At 39.1% G+C, this 19,372-nt stretch overlaps 1 protein-coding gene across 2 annotated transcripts; it reads right to left on the bottom strand.

Moving 5' to 3' along the window:
- Positions 1-3,352: 3,352 nt before the first annotated feature.
- Positions 3,353-18,956, bottom strand: Btf3l4 (basic transcription factor 3 like 4). Of its 2 annotated transcripts, none has more exons than XM_027402433.2 (6): positions 18,805-18,956; positions 15,758-15,824; positions 12,825-12,938; positions 6,231-6,432; positions 5,327-5,386; positions 3,353-3,787 (listed from the first exon to the last, which is right to left on the bottom strand). In XM_027402433.2, exons 2-6 carry the CDS (start codon positions 15,809-15,811, stop codon positions 3,741-3,743), a joined length of 477 nt encoding a protein of 158 aa, XP_027258234.1. In that variant the 5' UTR covers positions 15,812-15,824; positions 18,805-18,956; the 3' UTR covers positions 3,353-3,740. The 2 variants fall into 2 exon arrangements, with proteins under 2 accessions (XP_027258234.1, XP_027258235.1); XM_027402434.2 differs by lacking the exon at positions 18,805-18,956 and adding an exon at positions 18,417-18,602.
- Positions 18,957-19,372: the final 416 nt, after the last annotated feature.

Genomic DNA, 19,372 nt, shown 5'->3' with positions numbered 1-19,372 from the left:
GGAGGGGGTCAAATGGGGAAGACACTCACTCAAGAACAAATTTCTTAAATAATATATATTGCAAATCAGGTGTGATAACACAATTTTGAGATTGAGGCTAGGGCAGAATGATCCCAAATTCAAGCCCAGCCTAGATTACCTAGTGAGATATGTCTGAGCCAGTAAATACCACAAATTGGACTAAACCATTACCTATTATTGATGAAAACATGTAGTTGTAATTCTTTGCCAATAAGAACCAGTGTTTACTGAGTACTATGTGCCATATTATTTCAGCAAACAACTCACTCAAGGTAGATAAGGGGTAGTAGAACTAAGATGAGTTATGGGCTGCTGCTGGCACCCCAAAGATGTTTTTCCTCCCACTAAACAACTACATGCTATTTCCTCTGTAGTGAGAAGCTGCTAGGCAAGTGACTTTACCACTGCACCACACACCCCCAATCAGGACTTTTTTCTCTTTTGGTAGCCCAGGCTGGCCTCAACTTTACAAGGCACATAAATTTTTGTAGAGGATATTCAAATGTCCTCCCTCTAGGATCATTAATTGCCAGGAACTGTCTCTCAAACTAACTTTGACAGTGACAATGGCAGAAGGAAGTGTTTCAAGAACACAAAAATCCTGCTAGTAAGCAACTCAAAATCAGAAAAAGAAGAAAAAAGTACAGCTAGACATCACAGGAATAGAAACGACAATAATTTTCTGAGGCTAGGGTTGCCTATTTTATTCTTACCAGCTTCCACACAGACCAACATTTGTGTTTCAGTTCAAGGGTACATCATCATATTCTATTTAAACAAAACTATAAATCCTTAAAAATAAATGCTAAACACTGAATTAGAACAAAGCAATCAAGTATTGTTTTTAAAATTTTTATTTATTCATTTTTATTTTATGTGCATTGGTGTTTTGCCTGCATGTATGTCTGTGTGAGGGTGTCAGATCTTGGAGTTACAGACAGTTGTTAGCTGCCATGTGGGTGCTGGGAATTGAACCCAGGTCCTTTGGAAACGCTGTCAGTGCTCTTAACTGCTGAGCCATCTCTCCAGTCCTCAAGTATGTTTTATAGTTTTATATACAGCTTTTCTGTTAGGATCTGGTAGGCTTCTTAAAATGAATTTAATGAAATCCTATAAGTACTCATTGATTCTTAAACCATCATCTGATAGAAAAGATATAATAAAATAAATATTAATAGTCCAACTATTTGAGTGTCCCCCAAATTAAAAAAAAAAAAAAAAAAAAGATGAGAGGCCATAGAGATGGCTTAGTGGTTAAGAGCACTGACTGTTGTTCCAGAGGACCTGGGTTCAATTCCCAGCACCCACATGGCAGCCCCAATTGTCTGTAACTCCAAGATCTCACACCCTCACACAGACATAAACACTAATGTACACAAAATAAGAATAAATAATTTTTTAAAAGACTAATCATAAAAAGACTACACATCTAAACAGGTGTGGTGTTGCATGCTGTTAGTTCCAGAACTTGGGAGGCACATCTGTGAGTTTAAAGGGGGAGTTATGAACACTGGCTGCTCTTCCAGAGAACCTAGGTTTGACTCCCAGCATCCACATGGTGGCTTACAAATGTCTCTAGTCCCAGGGTATCAGACACCCTTTTCTGCCCTCTATAGGTACCAAAAATGCACATAGTACAGATATACATATAAGCAAACACCCATACACATAAAACAATAACTTAAAAAAAACCAACAAAGACACCTCTGAACAGAAGACAAAATCCCTTCTTAGAGAATTCCCAAGGTGAAATTCACAGAACTGCAAGAGCAGAAGAAATTTTGCACTCAGAAATATTGTACTGGACTGGTGATGAAATTTAGAGTAGTTTGGTGATGTGGGTGGATGTCAGAATCTGGGCCAGAACACAAATTTTCTCACTTCTAGATATACTCTCTCTTTTCACCCACTACACTGCTCTCTGCTTTACAATGTGTGTGTACCTTTGGGCAGTCAGAGTAAAAAATTCTGGAGTAATTAGACCAGGTATAGCTACTGACCTAACAATGGATGAAATTAAACAATGCCATGAGAATTCATTTGAGTATAAAGAGTAGAAGAAAAATAGAAAAGGAACTGTAGACAACAATTAACAGAAGCACTAGAGGAAATAGTCTCCTCTTTTGTACTGTTATTTTATTATCATTATTTATTTTGTTAAGTCCATATATTATATAAAACATAACAGGAAAAAAATCAACGAATCTATAAAATAAATTGAAAATGTTTGGATGAAAAAACACAGGAGCTTTGCCTTCATGTCTATAGATCTCTCATTAGGTCTTGCATCTTAAGTATCAAGGAAAGATATCTAGCTTGAAACAAAAGTTGACATGCTGCAAGGTTAAGGGGCAGTCATTTTGGTGATGGGCCAGGAAATAATAGATTCTTTAAACCTTATCCTAAAATATTGGCTATAATAAATGCTGATATGCAAAACACAAGCTTTTATCAGACAGCAAGAAGAAAACCTGAGTGAATGAATATAACTTGCCTCCTAGTCCTCTGAAAGGAGGTAAGCAAATAAATACTGTGTCTTACCACTGTTCACCCCAAAGCATTATTCTAAGCATGCAGGAGGGTGCTATGAGCAGCTACAACCACTCAGATCTACCCAGAGGTAAGTTCAAGGCCAAGAAGAGGAGAGTGGCTGAAGAAATTCTCCTGGGGCTAGTACCATTTCAGAGAATGCCCATTTATGCTAGGAGATAAGTCTATAGCCTATATTCTTTTCATTCAAAAGGACAGTCCCTGTTTTAGCCTTGCTAAAAAAGAGGCACTCTTGCACCTGCTACTGACAACAGCTAAGAAACAGGATAAGCCTGGCATAAAGTTATTTAGCAAGCACATGCTAGCTATTCCAGTTTGAAATCTACCAAACTGCAAATGTGAAGGGAAATAAAATATTGAAGATGGAGCTGTTCAAGGTGAAGAACAAAAAGAGGGTTAGGCACTCTCTCAGCTCTGTATGGAGAACTTCTGTCTCAAGCTAGGCAGGAGATAAGAGTATTATCAAAGGCTGACCAGTCCATTTCAAGACCAAAATAGGAGGGTGGGGACAGCAGGAAGAAAGCTAATAAAAGGAGTATTTCTGGGTCTGATTAAGAAGTGAGTCTAAGGCAGCCACACCAAAGGTACCTGACTTACGGCTCTGGCAGCAACCCGGGGGCAAAATATTTTAAGATATTTTCAATCCAGAGAAGTGTGTAAAAAATGTTAAAGTTAATTGAGCAAATTAAAACCAAAATTCCAACAGTAGGAATCTCTTCAGATCTGAAATCAAAGAAACTTACTTTTCATCAATTTTGTGCAGTATTAGGAAAAAAAAAGGTAACAAATGTAAAGATTTGTTTTATTTCTACTGGGGAAAAGGGAAGAGTAGATAAAACTGTTACCAATTGGCTGTCCACTGTGTACACACATACCCACATACATACATACATATACATACACACCAAAAGTTTCCCCCCAAAAAACAAAAAACCACCCTCAAACTGTACCAATACTTCATATTTTGACCAAAAGAATAGATCCTGGGAAGAAGTGCAAAATGCAAAATCAAATGACCAAGAAATGCTGAACAAACAGCATTATTAATATACAAAATATTTATATTACTGAACTAGTAACAGGTGATGTTCTCTGTGTCTGTAAAACTTTGGAACAACAGAGCTGATTGTTAAATCTAGTCCATGCCAGCTTCCAAACCCCAGAGGATTTTAGTTAGCTTCATTTTTCGATGCTTCATCAAAATTTTCTACAAGATCTGACAAAGAAAGGGGAAAAAAATAAATAAAAATGCAAATGAATCAAAATAGTTGCAACCAGCATTAGCCAAAAAACAGAAAAGGCAGAAATGAACTTATGACATTTCAGTAATAATGACTTTTATAAAACAGTAATCTTATGGAAATGGCCTTTAAAAATGTATGTAAAAACACAAAAGTGAATAACATTTTTATGTCAGTTTAATGTTAACAATTTTTTTAATTATTTTATTATTTTATGTGTATACATGTTTTGCCTGAATGTATGTCTGTGTACCATGTGCATACAGTACCCGAGGAGACCAAAAGAGGGTGATGGATCCCCTAGAACTTGGGTAAAAGAAGGCTGTGAGCCACCATGTGAGTGCTGGAAACTGAACCCAGGTCCCCAGGAAGAGAGGCCAGTACTTTTAATTGCTGAGCCATTTCTCTAGCCTTCCAACAAAAAATTTCAACAATAAAAATGTATACTGATAATAGGAGTGGTTTCAATTTAATACATGCAGGAAACAGAGCTTTGTGGAATATTTTCTGATTCTAAGTTCTGAATGACGAAATTTTTGTATTTTTATTCATCATATCCTATCACTGGGATCTCAGTCTGTACTCCATGGTCTTTATGAACTCTGCCTAAAGAATTTAGACAAAACACAAAGAAATAGCATATAAGACAGGTAAATTAATTTATAAAGAAGTAGAGCACACTCAAGGAGTACGTGTGGACAATGCTTAAGGGACCATTGACCCAGACTACATTTTAGGTAGGCTGTATACTATTTCTAAAGTCTCCAGAACAAACAGCTTTTTAAAATTAAATTTTATTTTGTGGATTTTCAAGACATGGTTTCTTTATGTAACAGCTCTGGCTGTCCTAGAACTGACTATGTAGACCAGGCTGGTCTTGAACTTATAGAGGTCCACCTACTTCTGCCTCCCAAGTACTGGGATTAAAGGCATTTGTCACCACCAACAGGCTACAAACAGCTTTTCTTTAGGGACTGTATTCTGTTCAGGTAAGTGACAGGCCTGTTTGGTTTGACACTGATGTAAGGCAATAGTGTATCTTTGTTCTTTATCAGATAGCCTTCTACTATACAATAATCTTTTATGAAGGTTTAGCATTCCTGGAACCAGGCTTAGATAGTATTATATAATGGCAGTTCAGGATGTCATGTCTCCTTCCATGGCCAGAGATAGAACTTAGGGAACATTTTTCTGACCTTAAGTTCCAGTCTTTGGTTTTACAGGCTGATAATTATGAGAGAGGGGTCCATCTCCAGTGTCTTCCAAGCCAACTAATATCTAAGTAAAACCCATCACTATCCATATCACTGCAAATCAAATGAAATTCAGTCAAAAAAATCTGAAATTCATCTATGCAAAAAGGGAAAGGAGATAAATTATTTTCCTTAGTTTAAAAAATGACACTGTATTATTTCATATGTGTGTACATGCACGTGCATGTGTAGGTCAGAGGACAACTTGTGCAAGTCTTACTGGCCTGAGACAAATCTTAACACTAACAAAATGTCATTTACCTGGAACATCATCATCTTCTTCATCAATGTCCTCTGGTTTTGGTGCTTTACTATCCAATACTATAAAGAGTTTATGTGAATATTATTAGTCACTGAGAACAAAGAACACTTCTAATACTTATCTCTGTCTAAATCTCCTATGGCTATTAAATACAGTCAGTTTAAAATTCACTTTTAATTTTTTGTGTAAGTAACATAAAAAACTAATATTTTAAATTAAATATATATTAACTATAACTAATTCCACTGTGCAGTAAAAGTAAAAGTTACATGCAAAATGAAGAATTTTACAAGCTTGGGCAAAGAATTATTCTTCACATAAAGTATTCGAGATTTCTTTTTTTTCCACTTCATTTGACCTAAGAAACTAGCTATGTAGTATGACCAAATGATCACTAAAATAAGAGGCTTTTTGATGGTTAGAGACAACAAGACATGCCTGAAATCCAGAATGTATGATTACCATGTTTATAATGGTAATCATAGTGGTAATCGACAATATTGTATGTAAATATTCTATAATACACACTTCATTAACTGAAAAAGCAAACTATAAGTTTTATGAAGCACACAGGTGGTGTTATAGAAAGTATAAGAATTATCTGCTGAGGCAAAGCCTCTCAGTTTAACTAAGAAACTTTTTTTTTTTTTTGAGACAGGGTCTCTGGCACAGGTTGGTCTCAATTTCCCTAGACAGCTGAGGATAGCCCTGAATTTGTGACCCTTCTGCTAGAATTACAAGCATGAGCCATCACATCCATTCAGCCAAAACCTTATGCATACTAGGCTAGGACTCTGTCAACTGGGATACACCCTCAGTTTCAGATGGGATGTTTTTTTTAAATTACTAGGTTTCTTAACTAAAGCGGGGAAGAGGGGGAGAGTACTAAATTGAAATACATACCTTGTCGTGGGAACTGTTCAGCTAACTTTCTAAGGCTTGTTAAGCTGTCAGCACCAAGCTGACTTAATATTCCAGGAAGCATTTCTGTGATCGGTTTGGCTTCTGCATGACCAGTAATTGCAAAGGTGTTAGCGGAGAGGGAAGCTTGGACTTTGGGGTTATTGAAATGAATGACTGTTCCATCATCTTTAATCATGTTCACCTGTGTGGGCACAAAAAACAATGTATCATATGCTAGATTCAACTAGAAATACCTTCAAAAAAGGCAGTTTTATCAATTATGGCATTTTACACAGTAGCAATCCCAGAGCAGTAATTAGCTCAGCTAATTGGCAGAGAAAGATCCCTGCAATGGAGTACAATGGCACTGGATAGCAGAGATACTAGAATTGTTAAGAAATAGTCACCTAGGCCTAGAAGTGGAGGAAGTTCAGTTTTTGGGGTTTGGGGGTGGGGGGTTGAGTCAGGAACTGTTTGTGTAGCCCTGGCTGTCCTGGTACTCAAGAGATTTTTCTGGCCTCTGCCTTCTGAGTGCTGGAATTAAAGGTATTTATTTCTTTTTTAAAACTTTTTTTTTTTTTTCTTTTCAAGACAGGGGTTCACTGTGTAGCTTTGAAGCCTATCCTGGCACTTGCTCTGTAAACCAGGCTGGCCTCGAACTCAAAGAGATCTGCCCGCCTCTGATTCCTGAGTGCTGGGACATAGGCCACCACCTCCTGGCCTTAAATTTTTTATTTATTACTTTTATTATTGTATATGTGCGGGATGGGTGTACATGTGGAGGCCAGAGGCAGCACTGTAGTCACTATATGTGCATGATGGGGTACGTGTGGAGGTCAGAGGCAGCACTGCAGAGTCTTCTCTTCTCCTTTCACTTTTGTGTAGGTTCTCAGGCTCTGACTCAGGTCATCAGGCTTTTGAAGAGTATCTTGCCCCCCCCCCTTTTTTTTAATTAGACACAAGGGTCTTGTGATGCTGTCCTTGAGTAGCTGATGCTACGGTGTGTTGCTAGTTTGGCATGCTCTGGGATACTCTGGGGTATGCCAGGTGCTAAGCTAAGTCCATCCCCAGCTCTTTTTTATTTTGAGATAGATTCTAAGTTCCAGGCTAGGCTTGAATTTATAATCCTCCTGCCTTAGCCCTTTAAGTATCTGGGACTACAGATCTACACCTACAAGCCTGACAATTTTCTCTAATTCTTAAACACACCTTCTCAACCACTGTCACTCATATCTATAAACAAAGCTCTGCCACTCACTCACCCTCCACGACACGCGTTATTAATAATCAAGAGTCCTTTAGCACCACCTGCCATTATTTCTTTAGCTTTTACCGATCTGATCTGATTACTTCACATTAATTTATTTCACTATCTTGGGATTTATAGAAACAGAAGAGCGAATACATACTATATAAGTTATTTCTCTCTCATGTATCTTTCTTCATTTGTTGTTGTTTGGTATGATCTCACTTACACAAGTTAAATGTGTAAATGTCATTCCACCATGTGGTTGATTCCACTATGAAAGTCACCTTGATGATAAGCGTTTATTATATAAAAAGGTCAGGAGAGCTACACTTAACTACTTCAGAGGCATAAACTGTGCTTGTCCATCACACAGGGGCTGAGTGCTATCAATGTCAGTGGGAAGTGGGCTTCTCTTCTTCAGAGGGGACCACCACTGACAGCACAGGGAGGACAGGGGCTTCTAAAGTTTCAGCCAAGACTTTAAACAGAGAAAATACAGACATATCCCTGGAAATTACAAAATAACCCCATAAATAATTTCTAATTTTTTGTGTGTGTGGCAAAAATCACTAGCTGGGCCGCAGTAGTACACACCATTTATCCCAGCACTCAGTAGACAGAGGCAGGGTGATCTCTGTGAGGTCTAGGCTAGCCTGGTCTACAGAGTGAGTTCCAGGACAGCTAGGGCTACACAGAGAAACCCTGTCTTGAAAAACAAAGTAAATAAACAAGCAAAAAGGTAATAAGTAATCTGCTATCTAATTTTATACCCTTCCGTTTCTTAGCACTGCACTGGACTGTATTTAAGGATCTTTTAATGTTTTGTTTTGCTTTTAGATAATCTCACTATGTAGCCCTGCCTGACCTTGAACTTACATAAATCTACCAGCCTAAGTCTCCCAAATGCTTATCGTGTAACACTATGCCCAGTTAACTTTAGGCTCTTTTAAGTATATCATTTGAAATAAGCATTCAATACTTCTGCTTTAAACAAGTGCCATCATTAACTCAATTTATAGTAACTTTAGAAGATAAATTATATTATTCTGAAGATGACTGCAGCTTTGATAGAAAAGTTAAATATTAAAGTGGCTAAAAGCCTGGGAGGCCAGGGAGGTAACAGTGGATATAAAGGGAACTGCCCTGGATCTACTCTAGAGTCCCATGGTTTGCCCAGAGACAATAAAGGAAGAATGTTACAATAGTGTTTCCCAAATCACATGGCTCAATAAAGGATTTCTACAAACACTTCTGGGCATAGAAAATGGCAACATTAGAGTTTGAGACATTCTTGACTTAAAGACATTAAAGTCATAATTGATTTGAAATATATATATTATGCTAGAGAAGTACTGCTCTTGGTTAAACACTATACCCCAGGACAAACAGCTGCTTAAGTATGAACTAGTATGAACTTACTGTTTGGTTTCCTTCCTACTATGTCATCCTCATGCTTAAAACATTCATTTTTTATAAAACTCCAATTCTGTGCAAGCTTGTCAAATATTTGCCTCAGAATATAGGTCAAACAGAAAAGAAAAAAACATTACACATATGTGGAGAATGTGTGTATGTGTGTGTGCGTATGTATCTCACTGGTTACAAACACGTCAACATACGATCAAAAATAACTCATTTATGAGTTTGGGCTTCTCTTCCAGAGGCTGGAGGTTGAGTCCTGCATGTCTTTTCAGTGTAAAATGCTGTTTGTCTCACTTGAGTGTAACAAGTAAGATGAGCTCCACTTCAGACTGTGATTAAATTTATTCATGATGGTTTTAAATGGGGTGGTATAAAGGATGCAGCTGCACGAATAGAAAGGCCCAGAAGAGTGAGTGTAAAGTTAATCTTAGAATATAGAGAATGCAATACTGGAAATTAAAAAGGCCAGAATATTTCATTTCTGGTGTGTTTTCCTTCCATCTTACTAAGCAAATGGCAGTTTTGTAAATCTGCTGGGCACAAGTTGTGAGAAACAGCCAAAGGATGAATTACAAGGCTAAGCAAGATCAGTTCTGCTCTTTCAGGCAGGAGAATTCACAAAGCAAGCTGTATACATTTCATATGTGTTTAAGTCATGCAATGAATATATAGACAAAGGGCAGCTATCCTGCTGGCCTCAAACTTGTAATCAATGGATTTCTCTTATTCTAAGAGATATCTAGACTCTCCAATCACAGTGTTTCTGAAAATCATTATATGATTTGTTTTCTTCAAGTCAGGGTGTCACTATGTAGCCTTGGCAAGCCTAGAACTCACTATGAATATCAGGCTGGCCTCAAACTCACAAAATCCACCTACCTCTGTCTTGTGCATGCCTGAAGGAAAGGTGAGAGCCACAACAACTGGCCCATTACATGTTTTCATATATGCATGTAATGCTGTAGAGCTTCTTTTTTCCCTCACAAGAAGCTACATTTAACCCAAAAGTACACAAATAAATCAAGCTATCTATAGTACTCTACATGTTCCTAAACAAAAATAGTTTAAAGCTGTAAAAGGTATGTAAGCAAATGTCTTGCTACTGAAAAGATTAACTTCAGGAAGACAAAAAAAAAAGAAAAAATAATACAACTTTTCATCTTGTTGGTTCAAATAACTGAAAACTTTACAGTTGCTACTTTGTATCATTAATTACTTCATGTATATTTTCCTTTACCTATAGCCTGTGAAGACTGGGAGGTAATATGCTGGAAATGGATAGGAAGTGGTGAGGGTATGCATGTGCCTATGATAAAAGGCATCACTAATTCTCTGTGGAGTTCTAGGGGCTGTGACTCCTCAAAAAATTAGGACTAAGTGGGAGTGGTGGTATATGATTTTAATCTCAATTCAACACTTGGGAAGCTAGACAGGAAGATTGTGAATTTGAGGACAACCTAGTCTACAGAGCAAGACATTGTATTTTTTTTTTTTAAATGGAGTGACAATATCAACAAAGGAAGTAGCAACACAGTTTAATAGATGTTACAATAAAAGTATGTAACAGCTAAGAGTAATTCAGTGATAGAAAACTTAGCTAGCATGCATGAATTCCTGTGTTTGGCTCTTAGCAATATGCATGTGTACACACACGCACGCACGCACACACGCACGAGAGAGGAAAACAGAAGAGAGAGAATATCTAACTTTTCTTTCTATAAATATTTGATTGCTACCAGAAAGGCTTCTTTGAAAAAGTCATTTGTACATAAAGATTTGAAAGAATAAGAAATGGCAATATCCTTGGAAATACTAATGGGGATTTCTTCTATCCATACTGTCATTAATACTGAATTATGCATGGTAGGTGCTGTACAACTCAGGCCATAAGGCTAACTTTTTTGGGGTGGGGGTGGGAGTCGGGGGGTTGTGATGTGGAAGGGACAAGAGGAGAGAAAAAGGCTAAAAATAAGCAAAGTACAACTGAAAAGATCAAAAGTGAGCTAACAGCATATTATGAACTTTAGTTTTTAATATTTCTTAGTTCAAATCTAGAATTCCAGTCCTTGTTATCTGTGATACTATGGGATGGTAAAACTCTGCAAGCATTACCATTTAATTTGTAACTAATAACTCATTCAGTTCTATGAAGCTGAAATGGAGTAACACATATTTACATGGCTAGCTGTCTCATAGTTTCCCACAGATTATAAGTTAGAAATGACAGAGGCTATGAAAAATACTTTCTGTACCACCTTTGGCAAAGTGGTCAGTATACAGTAGATATACAGTAAGGGCTGACTATCATTAAGCCCTTTAGTATGACAATTTCAGTTATAATAGGCCTATGACCTCAGCACAGCATAACAAGTTTGATAGTAGTTTGAAGAGCTCAATGATTACTAACTAGGGCTAAAGACACAGCTCAGTAACAAGAGTGCTTGCCTAGTCCTGGGTTGAATTTCCAACATCTCAAAAAAAAAAAAAAAAAAAAATTACTGTGTTCTTATTTCACTATGAAACGTTTATTTTAATAAACTGTAATGTGAAGGGCCACAGCAGCTGGTTAGGTGAGATCACTTGCTGTGCAAGCATGAAGACCTGAGTTTACATCCCCAAAACCAGTGACTACTGGAGACTCTAACCCTAACACTTGGTGAAAAGAGGAGACAGGAGGATTGCTGGGGCTTGCTGGCCAGCCTAGCTCCAGGTTCATTGAGATATCCTGCCTAAAAGGAATAAGGCAGAGAATGAGAGGATGATGGATTCACCATCATGATGAACTATACTTTCAGACTGGGAGTCAAAAGAAACCCTTCCTTCAAGATGCTTTTGTTAAGTATTTTGTCACAGCAATGAAAAAAATAATACAATAGACTTTTAAAAGTTATTATAGACTTTTTAAAGTTATCATTTTTGAAAGATCCCTAATAAATCTAATCAGTTGAGTATAATCATAGTACTATGGTGGCAGAGGCATTTATCCAATGAGATAATACTTAAAAAAAATAATAAGCCAGGCATAGTGACACATACACTTAATCCCATCAATTGGGAAGCAGAGGCAGAAAGATTTCAAGGCCAGCCTGGTCTACATAGTAAGTTCCAGCACAGCCAATAATACACAGATAAACCCTGCATCAAATATACCAAAATAGGGCTGGAGAGATGGCTCAGAGGTTAAGAGCACTGGCTGCTCTTCCAGAGTCCTGAGTTCAATTCTCAGCAACCACATGGTGGCTCACAACCATCTGTAATGAGATCTGGTGCCCTCTTCTGGTGTGCAGATATACATGGCAGCAGAATGTTGTATACATAATAAATAAATAAAATCTTTAAAATAAATAAATATATAATTTATTATTATAAATAAATAAATAATAAAAATAAAAATAAGGGAGTGAATCAAATCAGTATAAAGCTACTGCTAGAAGTTTGTGGAAGATGTAACAGAAACTTTGTAGTAGAGAAAAGTGAATTCAGGGTACAAATAAGTGTCATTTGAAAAAATACTGGGTTTTACTTCTACATCATTAGAAAAAGTAACTTGCTAGGCACATACTAGTAAGTGCCAATACTAAGGAGACGAGATCACAAGTTAGAGGCCAGTCCAGGATACAGAGTAACCCACAGGGGGGAAAAAAAAAAAGAAAAAGAAATCTTATTTTACATTAAAGTTCAAGAGCAGTTTCATAATTGTCATACTTGCAAATACCTTAAATCTGAAAAGTCTGAAGAAAGTCTCTAACTGCCTACTAAAACCATTTTATCCACAAAGCAAATTTAACCACTTCACTCTTTCAAACACATGTGCATGAAATAGTACAGATTCTTCCAAGCTAGCATTTTAATTTGGAAAGTCAAAAGAACTGTACATGTGTCATTTTATTTCTCTATACTTCGTGCTCTCAAAGTGTTCGTACCTCTTCAATACCAGCTATATTGTTCACAGCCAGTTTCTTTAGAGAACTCTGAAGCTTTTTGTCATCAGCAGTAGCTGTCCTATGTACTACCTTCTTCTTTCTGCGAGCTGTGCCCTGTAAAACAATTAGACAGAAGTGTCAATATGCATAGTGACTGGCAATAGCAATCACATCCTCCTGGCCACAATCTAAAATCCACATTGGAAAAACTAACCAAACAGCAGTGATTAACTGGAGTTGTGTGATACTCAGCCAACATCTGAAGGGCAGTTGTACTCAGTTCTTATGCTTACTTTACCATTTCAATACATTATGTTTCAAAATATTGTTAATAGAACACAATTTATAATGCTTAAGACCGTCTAATGTGCTTTATAACAACTTTTAAGCATTGTATGCTTTCATAGAATCCCTGTCAGCCCCTGCCAATAAAGTCTGAAGATGATCCAAAATCTTCAGACCTATTATATAATGAGAATCAAATCCCTACTATGTGTGTACTCTAGAGTCTGAGAACCCAGAAAAGAAAAACAAAACAAAACAACCGAGATTTTACTTACTTCAAACAGGGTAGAGTTATTTAAAACAACAACAACAACAACAACAAGAAAAAAAACAAAAAACCCCACAAAACTAGAATGGTAAAAGAGCAAAGCACAATTTTACTAGAAATGAGACCCATGACCAGGGAGGAGTGATCCAAGCAGAATGAAACAAGACTGAACTTGTCTTCTAGACAGAGAGGCAGGGCCAGTGTCGCTGCAGCAGAGTGAACAATGAGGGAGGAAGAAGTAAATGAACCAGACAGACGGATATACAAGGGCCACATCATGTAGATTAGATCTCATGGGCAGGTGCTCAATTTTATTCTAATTGCAATAGGAAGCTCATCTGACTTGTTTATTCCCACCTAAGGTTGCTTCAGGGAAACTGGACCTAGAGGCTATGAGACCAGTCAAGGGGTTGGGGCACAAGTATGGTGAGAGATGAGGAATGGTCACAGAGACAAAGTGACTTCTGATGGTGTAGATGTGGGATATGACAGTAAGTCTTAGGATTTTGTCCTGAAGCTAAAAATAATACTATTTACTAAGTCAGAAAAAGCTCATTTCTGTATTGATAATTAGAAATACAGGGGTGGAGACATGGCTCAGTGGTTAAGCTCACTTGTTGCTCTTCTAGAGGATGCTAGTTCAAATCCTAGCCCCATGTCAGGCAACTCACAACTGTCTATAACTCCAGCTTCAGGGGATCCAACACTGGTTCCTAATGACATCAGCAGGCACAGAGACATATATAAATAAAATTTAGTATCAGAGCCGAAATACTAACAAAAGCATACATTCTGAGGTTAGCTTTTTCTGAAATAAGGAGGGATAGACAAATGAGGTCTTTAGTCTCCTAGTAGCTCCTTCAGCAGTCCTCAGGAACTCAGTCTTACTGAAGAAAGGCTAGGGTTTCCATCTCAGCAATTCCAGTGGGAGAAAAACACTCTGGTTGCAAAGGTTATGAGGACATTCTGTTGCTAACAGAACTTTACATAGATGGTCATTTATTTGTGAAGCATTTCTAACTCAAGGATAGCTTAGCTGCTTGCTCTGTATTTTTGTACAGGGTCTTGCTATTTAGTGAGGCCATTGTGGCTAATATGTGTGTTACTATGACTCCACATCATCTAATTTTGTCACCATCAGAGACAAGTACTGGTCACTTCTTCCCTTCTCCCTCTATTGCCTCCACCCTCAAGAGTTGTAGTTATGATCAATGTAAAGCACAGTAACTACTGTTATATAGCGTCCTCTCTGTCCTTTCTCCAGAGTGATCTACATATGAAGTAAATATTGGTCTTTCTTTCTCTTTTGCAAATATTGTACTAGGCAAATATGAGCCTCAGGCCACAACTGAAGGGAAATGAAAATGAAGGTTTTGGTGCTCACAACTTCCTGAGGCTTTAAAGTATGCAGAATATAGAAACTTATGTTCATGATTCACAGTGTGGAAGAAAAATTAGGCATCTGGGAGGAAAACCTGACAATTCACAAAATGTATATCCACTTCAAACATCCCCAGTTAAACCCCTTGTGCACCTAACCTAGGTCCACCTAATATCTATCATTCCCTGCAAGAGAGACAGCATAGCTACCATTTATTTATCATGCACCTTGTGTCATAAACAATTCTCTGATTTTTCTTTTTCTTTTTTTTTTTTTTTTTAGGTTTTCAAGACAGAGTTTCTCTGTGTAGCAAGGCTGTCCTGGAGCACACTCTGTAGACCAGACTGGCTTCAAACTCAGAGATCCGCCTGCCTCTACCTCACAAGCGCTGGCATTAAAGGCTTGTGCCACCACCGCCCAACCAATGCTTTAATTTTTAGAAGCACTTTTTTTATAAGTTATTTCTATTTTTCAGATCAAAATAATGAAATTGGTAACTTACTCATGTCACATAAGCAGACATTGAATGTTGGGACTCAGGGGCTGGGGAGATGGCTCAATGGTTAAGCACAAGCATGAGGCCCAGTCTGGATCCCCAGGACCCACATAAAAGCCACAATCCCTGCATGTGGGAGGTGGAAGCAGCTGGCAAATGACCCTGCCTTGATACATAATGGGAGAACAAGTGAGAATGGCCTCTCCCCACATCACCCTTGGGTCTCCACCTGCTGTGCCCTTGAACATTTGAGTACACCCCCCCTCCACACACACCAAAATTAAAGTGGGGGAGGGGTCAAACAAAGGTGTCTATTTTCATTACCATCGGAGAGAAAGTCTTCTAGTTACCTGTTTCAGAAGGAGACAAATTGTTATCAAATAGGAATGTGGTCTGATTTTAATCACTAAAAAGACTTTGGACTCAATGACCACAAATACAAAGTAGTAATACTATCTCACAATCATACGTTGTCCTACCAGTTTGTCTTACACCACACTCACCTTGCCCCCTATCCGGACCTGAGCTTGAAGTTTGGCTAACTTTTCTTGATTCATGCTGTTGGTAAATCTAGGGGGGAAAATAGATTTGTTAAATTAACTGTTTTACCAAAGTTAAAAACTTATTTATACAAACAATACCTTTTGTTTGACTGAGCTTGTAGTATGCATTAACAATATCACTACTATCTATATTCGTTAATAGTGATAACCTATTCTAGCTTCACAAACCAATTTTTTAAAAAAAATTAAATACCACACGGGAGTCAAATATACAAATAGCAAATGAATGGGATTCAAGTCGCCTATTTAAAGATCCTTTCTTAAAACATGACTCAGTTTTCTAGCACTCAGAAAAACTTAACTAATTATGAAATCTCAGTGGGCAAGCAGGCTTTTTCTTCCAGAGACTTTCAAAGCAGAGAACAGTTACCCCCAATGGTATTAGCAAAACCTTCAAGGAGACTGTTTTCTCTGGGATCACATTCTGTATTTCTTTTAAAGGATAAATATGACACAAAGAAAAAAGGCTAGGCAAAGAAGAAATTGAACAATGGGCTGTCAGGCTGTCAAAATACAAGCAAGTCAAGTCCTCTATTCAAGGTCAGATGTGTTAATAATGGGAAACTACCAGATTTCCAGACACTGGCTGATTCAGCAGCACCGAGTTCATTCTAGACCTGGCACTGACAGAGTATGTCACACTTAATAAGGTATTATTGCATATAGGGTAAAATGTTTCACTGCACAATTTGACAAAGATGTATCTTGGCTACTGTAATATTAAGTTGGTGGGGAGAGGGAAAAAATAAGCTTTTCTAGCAAATTTTGACTTTTGAAGATTCTAAGGACTTTATAAAACCATGAATTCTAGTCTAGTCAGTGACACTCCTGCTAAGGAGAACAACGTTCCATGCTCTAGAAACAAGTAAAAACTAATTCAGCAGTCTTGTTTGACTTGATCTGTGGCTCACCAGATCATTGCTGAGATGTAAAGGAGAGAATAAGGGAATAGGCTGTTATTAAACTTAAATAAAAAAAAAAAACTAATTCTCTAACCTTGTAATTGCATCATTCAGATGAGAAGGGTGCCATTTTTTACATTTGAAAACAGAAAAACAAAAACAAAGGAGAACCAAAGCATGTAAATTACTAACCATTCCGAACTGGCATTGGACTTAGGGAACTGACCTGTATATATCACTGCTGTAAGACTGACTCCATTTCCCAAATAAAAATTAGAACCCATGGCTTCTTACTTTGTTCAACACTCTATCACGATGGTCAAGCAGCTACAACTCTTGTATAGGAGGAGCTGTGTGTAGAATCCAAAGTCTTAGATATGTGCCAATCTTAGCTGTGGCATAGACTTAAATTTGCTGACATAAACCTCAATTTTGTATTCAAACATTCACAAAAGAACTAATGTTCACTTTCCTCAAAGGACTACAGCCATGAAGGTATAGTGAAATAAAAAAGCATTTACATTTCTTGAAAAGAGGAAGTCAAGAGAAAATATTAGAACTAAACACAGGAGAAGCCCTTTGGGAATATTCTGCATTTTTAGTAATAATCCCAAAAAAGAGAGATGAAGGTTGGAAAGACAGGACAAAGAGTCCAGACTTGTTTGAAGCAAAAGCAAATTCTTTCTTATGTTGTAGAGGAAAGAATGATTCCATTCCAGGTGGTCAGGGTTACAGAATTAAGAAATCTTATCCTAAGGTGTACCTGGGGGGTGGGAGGGGCGGAACTTTAGGGAGCTTGGGAGCTTAAAGCAGGAGGGGAGGGAGAAATGTGGCCTTTTGCCTCTCAGCTGTTGGGCTGTGTATGATTCAAGTAGGAAAGATTTAGATTCATTTTAAACTCTACTCGGTTTTTTTAATTGTACCTGTCATTCTTGTTTTGTGTGTGATACCATCTCAGATATCTGTTAGTACAGCAGGGCATAAGTTATAAACAAAACAGCCTTTTCTAGTTTAACCGAAAATGAAGGCCTGGAAAGTTCCTTTTTGTGCCCCAAAGGGAGAAACAACTTCCCGGGCCACATGATCAGAGTTGAGTCTCCCAGAATCCTTTTTGCACTTGTCTCAAGGACTTCCGAAAGAGTATAATGAGATGAATCAATATTTATTGAATGCCCAAGTTCAGGTACTTACACATAAATCATGTTTACACAAAGATAAAAATAATTTGAACTTTCGGCCCTGACTTTTTAATGTGAGGTTCTCTAATAGTAGCAAAAGCTGTGGAAACATTCAGAAAGCCCAAGGTTTTACCTCTTAGGGTTTTGGAAAGGTATTTAACTCTTTTGAACTCATTTGTTTTTCCTGCACTAAGAAAAGTATACCACCACATACTTTATTGGGTGGAAGGCTATTATCAAGTTAACGCAAGGTACTTAATAGTTGGTAACTATTGTTACCACTCACTCTTCCAGAGGACCACTGATGGTATAATCAAAGAACGTGGGAACGGAAGTTGAAACCGCCATTCACCAACTGTGTAACACTGTGCCTGGCGATCAGTCATCGGTGTGATGAGGTTATAAGGACTGGCTAACTGTCTCAAAACCAGGGTAGACTTGTAAACAAACACTGCCACTAAAAAGTGGAGAGCGCTGCCACCTAGTTCGGGCCCAAGAGGTTGGGGGCCGGGAGCTAACCTCAGTTTCCCTATCCGTAGACTGGGAGGAGCAAATGGGATGAGAACAGATAAGCTGTACAAAGCTCACAGCGTCTGACATCGTTGTTGTGAATAATGAGTGATGGGACGTGGAGGGGTCTACCCTCCTGGGACTGGACCTGCGAGGCCAGAGCCCGGGCCTGGTTCCTCCACAGCGGGCGATGGTGCTGGGGACCTTCCCTCAGGTGCCGACCCCCAGCTGCGCCGCCCGTAACCGACAGGCCGGGCCGGCCGCCTCCGCCCCCACTCTCGCCGCGCCACGGCGGAAGTGGCAGCCCGAGCGGACGGCGGGTGTCGGGAGGGGCGGCGGGGGAGACCGTGCGCAGCGGCCGGAGGCCGTGGGGTGGCGGGCCCGCCGGGGGTCTCACCTGCAGCGGGGAGGGTCCTCCAACACCAGCACGCGGCAAGAGCAAGATGGCTGCCTCGGCTGAGACAGAGAAAGACCGCGCGGCGGCAGCGGCGGCGGCGGCGGCGGGAGCGGCCCACGTGACGCACGGCCCCGCCTCGCCCGCGGGAGGCCGGGGTGGGGGTGTGTGTGCGGCGTCCGCGCGCCTCTGGACTACAAAGCCCAGCCTGCCTCGCGCACCCCAATCTTCTGATTGGCCGCGGGCGCGGGGACCGCGCTGCATCCTGGAGGTGGCTGTCCCCGCGGCGTCTCATTGTGTCTCCGCTCACCTTTTGTCTTGGACCTATCCGAAGGGCGGCCTGGAATTTAGTTTGGGTTGTACAGTACTTTGGATGTTAAACTCTGATGGACTCTACCAATACCAGGAGGGAAGGTCGGGAAGTGTTGACCTGTTAGGTAGTAGAAGGGAAAGACATACTCGACCCAAGACAAACCAACAGATTTAACGGAAAGAAGCTTAAGTGATTGCTTAAGTGACTTATGTCCGGGTTCCTTCGGCCCACCCCGTCAGTTGTGCAATAAGAGGCCCC

Source organism: Cricetulus griseus, chromosome 2 (genome assembly GCF_003668045.3).
Source record: "Cricetulus griseus strain 17A/GY chromosome 2, alternate assembly CriGri-PICRH-1.0, whole genome shotgun sequence".
NCBI lineage: Eukaryota > Metazoa > Chordata > Mammalia > Rodentia > Cricetidae > Cricetulus > Cricetulus griseus.
This window is presented reverse-complemented; position numbering and strand designations above follow the sequence as displayed.

Excerpts from the sequence above, each read along its gene's own strand:
- Btf3l4 (XM_027402433.2), bottom strand. The coding sequence starts at position 15,811 with ATGAATCAAGAAAAGTTAGCCAAACTTCAAGCTCAGGTCCGGATAGGG. Across the intron at positions 12,939-15,757 it reads AGGTCCGGATAGGGGGCAAG|GGCACAGCTCGCAGAAAGAA; the intron begins GTGAGTGTGGTG and ends ATTGTTTTACAG. Across the intron at positions 3,788-5,326 it reads AGAAGATGATGATGTTCCAG|ATCTTGTAGAAAATTTTGAT; the intron begins GTAAATGACATT and ends TTTCTTTGTCAG.